Below are 12,128 nucleotides of genomic sequence, written 5' to 3' on the forward strand. Positions count from 1 at the left end.
CCTGAAACAGGTTATTTCTCCAACTGACTCCACAGGCCTTCATTGCAGAGCCTTAACCTTCAACGTAATATCAAAATATATGTTGGTGGGAGAGGCAGGTAGAATTTAAACCAAATAAAAAATAATGTACACCATGAATTATGCATAAAAAGCAGCTGTGAACAGAGTACTCCCTAACAAATATTCCAGAGCCACTGCTTTTGATAGTATCCAAACTTTAGAAGGTATCCAAAAACCTACCAAATACTTCATTTGAAATAAAATTATACATTTCATAAATACACCAAAGCTGTTGCTGCTGCTGCTGCTTCTTCTTCTTCTTCTTCTTCTTCTTCTTCTTCTTCTTCTTCTTCTTCTTCTTCTTCTTCTTCTTCTAGCATAGTCTGAAAGTAATGCCTCTTTTGCTTATCTCATTGATATTTATTTTCCCCATCCTGCCACAGAATGTCCTTGTGTTTATGGAATATGTGACAACCAAATAGACAGTGATGGGATTTGCCTTGCTGGTTCATGTAAAAGTGGATACGCTGGGAAATTCTGTGACACGCAGATGTTCCCATGTGGGGATTTTCTTCAGTTCTGCCACGTGCATGCTGATTGCCTGTTTCGCAATGGTGCCATGAGGTAGGTGCATCATGTGCATATGATCATCTTTTGGGCTACTTATGTGGTTTACCTGTAAATTATAAGCTTTGTTGAATTATAAGCTCCCCAGATGTTACCCTTTGTGAGCATAGAGTTGGAAAGGCAATTTAGGTCCTCAAATCCACCCCCCTGCCCAGTGGAAGAATCCAGTTTAAAGCAGCCCTGACAGATGGCTGCCCAGTCTCTGCCTGAATACCTCCAGTGCTGAAGAGCCCATCATTTTCATAAGTAGTTGTTTCCATTGTCTGACAGCTCTGACAGTTAGGTTTTTCCTGATATTCAGCTGAAATCAAACTTCCTGTAACTTAAGCCCATTGCTTTGTGTCCTTCAATCTTGGATGATAAGTTATGGCCCTCTTCCATGTGACAACCTTTTAAGTACTTGAAAAGTATCACTTTCCCTTCTCCCCCCCCCCCCCACCCAGTCTTCTCTTCTTAAGGCTAAGAAGAAGATGCATTCATGTGTTATACTATCAATGTGGCTTTGGAACCAATTAAGAATGATTCTGCTGATTCAGGAGTGTGAAATTTCTTAATTTGGCCTTCATAATCAATACAGAGAATGGCGGGGAAGCGTAGGTAGTATTGTAAACATTCCTCCTGGCAAAGAACTCTTGCTTTAGTGAATTTCCTTCTCTGATCAGACACTGCTTTTGAATAATCAGGATAGAGCACTATTTTTGTCTTGTTTGGTCCCCACTGCAAATCTCCCTTTTGATGGGATGTACGAAGAAGAAATTATTTAGTCAATGTTTGTAGAAACTGAATAACAACAGGGCCCCCTCTGGATCTATGCATTGGACCACCAGATAGGCAATAAGCTCTTTCTATATCCAGTTGAAGGTCCTCTGGGAGTGCTAACAGCTCACATAGAAACTTCTCCATAAAATCTGCTAGTCTTGTCTGTGAAGGCTGCTCAGGAATTCCAAGGACACACACATTAGATCTGCAATAGTGATTTTCCAGCTGCACAGTTCTAGAAGATAGCACGTTATGCGATGCAGTTTTTGCAGTTTTGTGACCGATCCTCCAGGTTGTTGACTTTAGATTCCATCTGCAGAAGATGAGTATCGATACAGTCCGGTCCAGCTGGTCCAAGAGTGCCAATTGTTGCTCCATTTGGTCCAAACGTGCCCGTTGTTTTGACTGCTAAGACAGATGTAGTAATATATTTTTCATTGAAGCAATCACGTCCTCTCCTTCACTTGTTGTCTGAGAAGTCTTGGCAGATTTAGTCACGGGGGATTCCGGGTGGGGTGGGGTGGGGGATGGCATTCCTACAGCTTTTTTAGTTTTTGATGGAGCCAGAATATAACAATTATACGAAGACTAGAAGCAAAATGAAGTCCGGGGGGAGGGGGGACACAGGTTAAATAGCTAGATAACAAGGCAATCTGAAGGCTTTTAAGAGCAGATAATCAGGAGCAAAGCAGGAATGATCTAACTACGCCACCATCTCCAACTGGCTGGGTGGAAAAAATAATATTTAGCTTCATTTTATACTTGTCATGCCCATTAATTTCACACACTTTGATGCAAATTTTTAGCTGTGTTTGCAAACCTGGATACGAGGGAGATGGAGTAATTTGCAGTGAGATAGATCCTTGTGCTAATCTAATTCCACATGGTTGCCATGCTAACGTAAGTATGCAGCTCCTTTATATATTTATAACAGAGAAACAGATATATCAACATACTTAAATTCCAAATTGAATTCTCCAAGTTGATCACTTTCATAATGAAAATTATTTGCCGGTTAAAATGGTCATGAACAGAAATATACACTCATGGGTCCAAAATAGGCTTAACTTGAAGTTCTGGAGAGAGCATCTTGGGGGCCAAAAGATACTTCAGAATCGTCAATCTGAGGTTGGAGTCTGCGCTCTGACCTTGGATCTAGGAGTCTGCGCTCCCTGCTCCGTCCCCCTCACAGATACTGTGGAGAGAGAACCATGCCAACTTCTTGTCCAAGTTCGCAAAAACAGCTTTGAAGACAATGGAAAGGGGTGGTTCTGTGGGGGGGGGGGGTAGGGGAGAGGACTGGAGCAGCAGGAATATGAGCTATCCCCATCCTTCCCCAGGCTCCTTCCCTCCCACTCCACAGAGCCCTAGCTGGATGGTAAGATAAAAAAAAGATTTTAAAAAATCTACTTTGGCTGTAAGGCAATTCTATTTTATTGAGCATGATACAGCTGTATGGAGAGAGTCCTACAGACAAAGAACTTCTCCTCTAGCAGTGTGAAAAGCAGCTATATTTATATACAGTAACATCTTAACCAATTAGCAGTTGGCAAAATTCTAAAGCAAAACAAAGACAGATCAAAGAAAACTTCTTCATTATACCTTATCAACAGATGGTCCATAACTCTTCTAGAAATGTCAGACTGACCTGGATAAAATGTAATATAAAAGCACAACCAGGAGGAGGCGTTCCTTCAGATAGCCTGGCCCCAAGCCGTTTTTAATGATGCCGCCAAAAAATTGGGAGGGGGGAGAGAGCTTTAAGGTTTTACCATTAATCAGGGATGGGAAGCTGCTTTAAGGTGGGTACTGAATTGCCTCCCCCAGACCCTACAGAAGTCAGATGATGTCAGTGGGTGTGGCTCCATTGGAGGAGGTGAAAGGTACCCAAAGGAAGACTCAGACAGCACTAGGTAGGGTAACAATATTTGGGAAACCAAAAAAGTGGGAACCCCCCCCCCCAGTGTAGGGAGTGGGAAAGCAGCTTTCTGGGGCCTCCGGAAAGCATATCATTCCCCCTGCCACGTTAAAGCTGCAGGAGCCCTGCCCTCTTTTGTATCTGGTCACTCCAGCATTGCTCCTGCAGCCTTAACTGTTGTGTTGAAGAGGGAATTTCACCAGGTGCTGCATGCATTCCAATGACACCTGCTAAAATTCCCTTTTCTATACAACTGTTCAAGATACAGGAGCCCTGTCCTCCTTTTCAAATGGTCACCCTACAGTTGGTCACCCTAGCACTAGGAGAAGGTGGTTTTCCCAGCATTGATCCAGTCCCAGCTTCAGGTCCCTTTTCCCCACGATTATCACCAATCTGTGATTGTAGATAACAAGGGGGAATACCCCTGCACACCACTCACCCTCCACATTGGAGTGAGTGAGCAGGGTGGGTGGGGGTTCCCCCTGTTATTTCTGATCACAGATTGGTGATAATAGCCAGCATGTCTGACTGGGGAATGCTGGGAGTTGTAGGTTTTTTTCTGTCTAAACATGCATAGGATTAGGAGAAAGAAACTATTTAATTCTGACGGTCTGGAGATCTCAAGTGATTAAGAAATAAAGATATCCCATTTAAGGGGCTTAATTTGAATTCAATGCAGGTTACTAACAAGGTATTTACTATCGAATTTATAAGTACTTCCCGTTGTTATGAAAAAGGACCCAGAATGATCAAATGTGGGAATTCCTGATGTTAATTCTCTGGGAATAGATTAGTCACACTTGGAAACTAAGTTAGCCTCACAGTGTTCAAAATCATGATATGAAATGGTGATGATGAAGTTTTTACATTTACTCCAATTCCATTTATCCCAGAGCAATCATGGCTGAAATTGAGTTGTCTGACTCCCATTTAAACTCCAAGTTGTTCTATGTTAGTTTCTCTTTTCTCCTTCCCAACTTGTCATGACTGACTGTAATAATCAGTGTACTCTTAACATGCCTACAGGCAGAATGTATGAAAACTGGCCCTGGAACCCATGAGTGTGTGTGCCAAGCAGGATGGACAGGGAATGGAAGAGACTGCTCAGAAATTAACAACTGCTGGCTGCCAAGTGTTGGAGGTTGCCATAATAATGCTACCTGCCTCTATATAGGTCCAGGTCAGGTAAGTTCATTCTGCCTCTTCCTTAACTTCTGCTCCATTTGAATCTTCTGTAGTCTCTCTCTAGCAATAAAGCATTATAAATATTATTATATTTATTTGTATCCCACCTTTTGCCCAATTCTGGGCTTCAAGGAGGCCTTACAAAATTTAAAACACACACATTTTAAACCTAGGAAAAGAAATTACAAAAATTAAAATTAAAATTAAAAAAAATACAATATTAAAACATTAAACATTTAAAACATGACAATTTTACAAGACCTTAACATAGATGGAGGACCAGATTATGCTCCAAAGGCCTGTTGGAACAAACAAGTTTTTGCCTGCTTCTGAAAGCACATCAAGGAGGGAGCCAGTCTAGCTTTCCTGGGAAGAGAGTTCCAAAGCACTGGAGCAGCCAGCGAGAAGGCCCTCCCCCATGTTCCCACCAAGCGTGCCCCTGAAGATGTTGGGACTGAAAGAAGGGCTCCTCCAGAAGATCTCAAAGCATGGCAGGTTCATAAGGGAGAATACGGTCTTTCAGATGACCTGGACCCGAGCCATATAGGGTTTTATAGGTCATAACCAGCACTTTGAATTGTAATAGAAAAGGTGCTAGTCAATGGAATTCACTAATCTACAATTTGGTTTATGCAATAATAATACTGGCATGCAGTCTCATGGGTGGGGACTCACAATAATTATTCTTAATTTTTGTTTCTCAAAGCTTCCTTCATTGAAGGATGGGAGCAGATGGATGTTTCAGAATCAGGGTGTTACTTCAGAGAAGGCTTTCTCCCATGTACCCTCTCCAAACTGGACTCTTAATAGTGGCTAGACAAAAAGAAGGCCTACCCTGATGGTATTGATTGAGGAGACAGGCACATGTAAAATGAAAGGGTCTTTCAGGTAGCCTGGTCCTAAAATTTGAATTGGCCTTAGAAGCAGGCCAAAAGGCAGTGAAGCTGGTATAACAGTGAAGTTAGAGTCATAACCACTGGCCATGTTGATAGGGGCTTTTGGAAGCTGAAGTCCAAACCATCTGAAGATCTACCTTCTGCTCACCCCTGATCCATTGAGCAGACACTATACTTCATCCTAAACGTGTATTGCTAGGACTCAGAAACTCATAGGAGTGAGCAGATGTGTTTCAAACTAATTGATTTATTCCATATTTTCCGTACAATGTAGAATGACTGTGAATGTAAGGAAGGATTTCGGGGCAACGGATATGAATGTGAACTAATAAACTCTTGTTTGGAACGAAATGAGAAGTGCCATCCACTGGTGAGTTGTTAGCCTGGATCAGTTTACAAAATATCCCCAACTATGTGGCTTTTTAAAAAATTGAAATATATTAAAATAAACTTTCTCTCGTGGCTAGGGAAATGAATATCCTTTTACGATCAATGTTTGGAATGTCCAAGCTATCTGGTACCCCTTCATTGTATGACACACAAACACACACACACACACACACACAACCTCTCCCTGCATAGCAATTAAGTTTAGGGGGGAAATATTTTCCATTGGTTTGAGATTAACTGGGGTAGGGTGCAAATAAAAAAAAATTCTTCAATTATTTGAGATTATTTGTTTGAGAAATTAATTGGCTGGCTTTGCATCCTGTGAGATTTAAATAAATCATCATAATTATTTATAAATTTGCATATGTAGATATAAATTGGCATTTATATCTATATATGCAAATTTGGAAAAAGTCCAGCTTTCTGTTCACACAGTGACCAAACAGCTGCCCACAGGAAACCCACAAGCAGGACCTGAGTGCAACAGCACCCTCCCACCCATGTTTCCCAACAATTGATGCAATAGGTATGGCTGCCTCTGATACTGGAGGTAGCGTATAGCGATCGGGTAGCATATAGCCTTGATAACCTTCATCTCCATGAATTTGTCTAATCTCCCTTTAAAGCCATCCAAATTGGTGTCCATCACTACCTCTTATGATATTCAGGAGCGGCCTCCTTCTCTTCTAACACCTTTTGTACAGTGGTTTTAGCCATGTAGGGCTAACATTAGATCTGCAGCAGCCTGGAATGAACAACTGTTCTCCAAAGATTGTTTTTGCCATGTAGGACAAACATCAGATTTGCAAACTGAAATAACCCTAATTCTCTGAGTACTTCCTTTGTGCAAACCCTATTGATACAGGACAGAATAGTGGTTTTCACAGAAGCAGCTGATTGTTCCTAAAAAGGCTTGTAATAGGGATTTAAATATGATCTGACTAATCCCTGCAACTAATACATTAATTAATGTAGTTGAATTAAATGGATTTGCCTTGCAATTGCTTTGAGTCAGAAAAACCATGCGGTTAACGGTACCCTCACATAATAAGTTAGGGGATTTCCTTGGCCCTTCAGCAAAGTGCTCTTAAAGTTTTCCTTGAATTGCAATGTGTCTATCGATCAGAGACCCACCAGAAAGGTTTTTCTGTATAGGAACACTGCAGTTTTTTATACCGCTTATCACATTGCACCAGGAGAAATGCAGAGAGGCCCTAGATGTCTGAACATCTTTCTCTTTTCACAGGCGTTTTGTCAGCTCACATCTTCTGGCTTCTGGGAATGTGTATGTTCCGAGGGCTATGAGGGAGATGGCAGCATATGCTATGGGAATGCAGTGGAGGTTAGTAGGAACATCCTAAATGATCTTGCCTCAATGATCACTTGCTTCAATGATTCTGGCAAGTATTCCAATGTATACAGCCCAAAGGAACAGAACCTTCAACATTTACTTGACACAATGCCAGCAGGAATCACACGCACTTACCCCACATTCTAAGGAGCTCATGAGTTTTAAAAGGAAAGCCATCTGTTGTCGAAGGACAATCCTCTGTTTGAAGTCATCCTCTGTTTCAGGGGTGGGAAACAAGTGACTTTCCTGCTGTTTTGGCCTACAACTCCCATCAGCCTTAGCCAATCTAGCCAATAGTGGGGATGATGGGAGTTGTAGGCCAAAATAGCTGGAGCATCAGAGGTTGCCCATCCCTGCTCTATTTGAAGGAATTTCCAGTCAAATTCCTGTTTAAAGACCCAGAACCCTAAGAGGAGAGAGCCAGCAGGGACCTTGAAGTAACCCATCATCAACAGTTAGCAGGTGGACAGCAGACCAAGCTGGAATACAGGCCATTTAGTCATAGTTTTCTCCACTATGGTAGGTGCATCATCATTACATTTATATCCCACCTTTTTTCCTCTTGCAAGGAACTCCAGATGGCTTCCATGGCTCTCCTTCCCTCCATTTTATCCTCTAATTTATTTTTCCATTACTTTTCTATTTAAATTATAGTAATGATTTTTAAATTTGCATCTACTACACAAATATATTCAATTTTGTGCCCTCTTTTGCCTTCTTTTTGGGAGATGTGTTTCCTTTTTCAGCGATGCATAGTTTCTTACAGAAATTTAGCACCAGAGGTTATATAACACACATGTTAATGATGAAGCCCTATTATTTCTGGGAATGGGAATTACTGGTCAAGACGTTATAGGCTGCTCTAGGCTTCACAAGCGAGCAATTGGCAGCAACAATGCAAAAGAGGACAAAGAGCAATAGCAGCCAGCAATAATGGGGGTGCGAAGGTAGATTCACTGACGGAGGAGGCCCATTGAGGGGGTCTTGCCCCTCAAAAACCCAGCATTGGGACTGCCTGGTGCAGGCAGGGAAAAGGTCATTGCAACATGTCAAAGTGAAGCCTAGTGCAGACTGGGAACATCTCAGGCTAGACATGGCTGCCCTGCACATGTGTGAAATCTCTGGTGTGTTAGTGCATCAGTTTCATCAATTTGGGGACATGCTAGGGACCTCTGAACCTGCTGGATGAGGATTAACAGCCATTCTAGAGCCCAGTTCAGAATTTTGTGCAAATAGCACCAAAAGAATCCAGATTGAGTCTATAAAGCATTTCTGGAGTGCACATGATGCTTCTGAAATGTATGTGAGCATTGTTAGTATGTGATGCTAGTTGCCAGTTCAGCTCAGATGTATCTGTTTGACTATCGATGATAACAAAAAAGGGGAAGCATCCAGATTAAAATAAGAAAAGCAAAATAAATATTGCCATTTGACAAAAATGAAAACCGATCCAAACGCAAAGCAGAGGTATCAAAGACTTCCTATAAATCCATCCTATAACAGCCAGAATGGTGTTGAGTTTCAACTGTTGGATTAGGATAGTAGAATTAAAATTCTCATTCATCTGTAAAATTCATTGGGTAACCCTGGGCGTGTCACTATGGCCAGATCTGCACCAAGCACTATGAAAGCAGTTTGAAAATGGCATATGGAATGGGTCATGGGTCCCAGCAGTTGTCCGTGCACTTCAATGCCATCATAAAGCAGTAGTGTACATCCTGCCTATCACTCAGCCTAATCTATCTTACAGGGCTGTTGTAAGAGCCTTGTACATTACCTTGAGCTCCTTGGAAGAAAGGTGATATATAAGAGTATATGAATGCATCATGTACTGCAACAGTCATAGATACCTTTAATAGTTATTGTGTATTTCACATATAGTCTGAAACAAATTTGCAGAAACTGGTATACATTAATAGGGTTCTTCTAATTCCTGTCAAAATATGATTGCATATTTTGAGGTATGGCTCATAATAATTCACAGTAAAGATTAAGAACTTTTTTTTAGTATGTACAGGAATGTATTTTTTCCATAATGCTTTGTCGGGTACCTCTTTGAGCATACTATATGGAAAAGCCATATACAAATAAAGGGATTGATTGAGGAATCCGATGAAGCATCATTTATATACCAATTCTCATCTTTAATATGTTTGTACAAATGAGATGCAAATGTTGCTGGCTGAGATTCTTTTATTTTAACCCTGGAGGCATCAGAGACTGAAATTGGAACCATCTACATTGAAAGTATAGGCTTATCCTCCAAATTATGGAGTCTCCCTAATAATAATTTACTTTTATCTCTCTGATCAGGAATTGTCTTCTCTGTCAGAAGCAGCTGGATTTAATGAATGGGTTGATGTGAGTATCTATTATTAAAAATATACAGTAAGTCACTAAATGTTTGTTTGTTTAAGAGTTGTCTCTCCACACAAAACCATTTAAAATTAAAATACTAATTCACCTAAAAACCTAAATATAACCAATAAGGAGTAGCACAAATAAACAATTGAAATAGTCCCTAAAATGCATTAAAATGGAACAGTATATTAATGTTTAAAATGCAACATTAAAACTGTTGGAAGGCAAAATGATAAAAGCAGCCTGAATAAAAATTCAGCATTAGAAAATATGAGCAGCAGAGCAAAGCAGCCAGTTTTTCCTGAAATTTATTTATTTTATTTATTTATTTATTTATTTATTTTATTACATTTATATACCGCCCCACAGCTGAAGCTCTCTGGGTGGAAAGAATGTGATTGGTGAGTTGGCCAAGCATGCTTCCTTTAGTAGAGAATTCTTAGTTTTTGGCCCTTTCTACACCTAAAGTTGTAGAGCGAGGGGGGGTTGCGGACTTACCTGCTTCCACGATCCTCCCTGGTCATCCAAACGGAAGCACAATATCCTCGAAAGGAAGAGGGTCATCACACCCACCTTTTTTTTAAAAAGAGGCAGGAGAAAAGTAAGTTAATAAAAACAAAAAAGGCCCGACCCAGCTCCCCTCCACCCTTGATGTCCCTGAACGCCCCCTGGCCCAGCACCTTCCCTCTGCTGACTCCGGTACTCACAGGGAAGAGGGAAGAAGCCAGGACAGGCGCCTACACCGCCCATGGGCCTCAGGACTGTGGGTAAAATCAGGATAAGCATGGAAGCAGTTATCCCAGGAAAATGAAGGTGTCATCCCTGCCTGCTCCTGGGATCCCCTGTGCATCATTTGGATGCACAGGGATGACCCAGGGACAACCTAAGGAAAAGTTCATGGTGTAGAAAGAGCCTTTGATAACTAGTCTTCTTTTCAGCTATGGAAGCCCTTCCACTGATGGAAGCCTCCCAACTCTAGTGCTGGCCTGTAGGAGAACTTACAGTATAAACGTATTAATGGCAATACATTTTATCCTGTGATTCATCCAGACAGCTGCAATAAGGACACTCCTGGGAGGTATGACAAATCTAACCATCCTAGTGCCTTCTCGCCAAGCAATTCAAAACGTGAATGAAGATGAGAGAGCTTTTTGGATGTCAAAAAACAACATCCTCATGCTAACAAAGTATGTTGAGTATTTATTTATTTATGCATTGCTGTTGTCATTATTCCATTTGTAATGTACACAGTTTTGTAAAGTACAAATTGGGCAGTATCCAAAGCTGTCACATAGAATCATAGAATAGCAGAGTTGGAAGGGGCCTACAAGGCCATCTAGTCCAACCCCCTGCTCAATGCAGGAATCCACCCTAAAGCATCCCTGACAGATGGCACTAGCCTAAACCAATGCTAGCGCAATGCTAGCGCAATGCTAGCGCAACAGCTTTCTCCGCTGTGGCACCCCGGTTGTGGAATGAGCTCCCCAGAGAGGTCCGCCTGGCGCCTACACTGTACTCCTTTCGTCGCCAGCTGAAGACCTTTTTATTCACTCAGTATTTTAACACTTAATTTTAACTTAAATTTAAATTATACTGTTTTAACTCTGTATTTTAACCTTATATCAATTTTGCTGCGTGGTTTTATCCTGGTTGTGCTTTTTATATTGTATTTTGTATTTGTATTTTTAACTTGTTGGTTGTTTTATGATGATTTTAATTTTTGTGAACCGCCCAGAGAGCTTCGGCTATTGGGCGGTATAAAAATGTAATAAATAAATAAATAAATAATAAATAAATAAATAAATTATTAGCACTTGCTCAACAAAGGGGGAAAAGTGGTGATTTGCTGCTGAAATTCAGAAGCAAACCATGCTGCTAAATTTCAGTGGCAAACTGCATCACCAAAATTCAGCAGTGAATCACCACTTTTTCCCTTTGGCAGGCGCCAAAGACATCAAGCTTGTATTGTTGTACACTAGTGCAACATCATTAGCACTAGCGCATGATACATTGGATGTTACCCAATGTTGTCCTTAATTTTTATAACTGCCTTGTTAACCAAGGCTAGATGTACACTACTGCTTTATAGCAGTATTAAAGTGCACTGATAACTGTTGGAGCACAATTCACATTCCATATACCACTTTCATAGTGTTATATCCTGCTTTTTATTCCACATTTGTAATGATTTGACACAAGGTGTAGATCTTGCCCAAGACATTCACAGAGTTGCAGCTTAAACATGAGGAGCTAAAGATTTAAAAAATATTGACTCACCTATGAAAATTAGCCACAATGTCCTCACAGCTCACCTGCACCAACTTTCTACCGCCCTTGCTTTGAAATCTACTGGATTATTTTCTGTCACTGTTTTGTGGGGAGGGAGTGCCTCCTTTATTGAATGAGTTTTCTGTAGTAGGTTGATTTGAACCCAGAACTCGGCTCCTTTTATATCCTCAGTGACAATGCAGTTGTCATACATCTTCTGGCCATGGGATGACTGCTATGTTCATTTCAGATTCAGATGAATTTACTCTAGTCTTGTGAAAAAACATTGTCCTGTGAATGCAGCTAAACTCATCAGGCCTCCTGCTCCTTAATTCATTACATTTCCTCTGGATTAGAGTTGTGTTTCCAAGAC

The 12,128-nt window shown here is 40.9% G+C and overlaps 1 protein-coding gene across 2 annotated transcripts in view; it reads left to right on the plus strand.

Annotated features, from left to right (window-relative positions):
* Positions 1-12,128, plus strand: part of STAB2 (stabilin 2) — a 114,378-nt gene that overhangs the window by 39,431 nt on the left and 62,819 nt on the right. For both annotated transcript variants that reach the window (XM_063133394.1, XM_063133396.1), the window contains exons 23-29: positions 444-624; positions 2,193-2,286; positions 4,331-4,489; positions 5,660-5,755; positions 7,022-7,117; positions 9,440-9,487; positions 10,538-10,674. In XM_063133394.1, coding sequence (XP_062989464.1) covers positions 444-624; positions 2,193-2,286; positions 4,331-4,489; positions 5,660-5,755; positions 7,022-7,117; positions 9,440-9,487; positions 10,538-10,674 — 811 coding nt within the window. The remainder of the gene's footprint in view (positions 1-443; positions 625-2,192; positions 2,287-4,330; positions 4,490-5,659; positions 5,756-7,021; positions 7,118-9,439; positions 9,488-10,537; positions 10,675-12,128) is intronic.

This window comes from Elgaria multicarinata, chromosome 9 (assembly GCF_023053635.1).
Source record: "Elgaria multicarinata webbii isolate HBS135686 ecotype San Diego chromosome 9, rElgMul1.1.pri, whole genome shotgun sequence".
Taxonomy (NCBI): domain Eukaryota; kingdom Metazoa; phylum Chordata; class Lepidosauria; order Squamata; family Anguidae; genus Elgaria; species Elgaria multicarinata.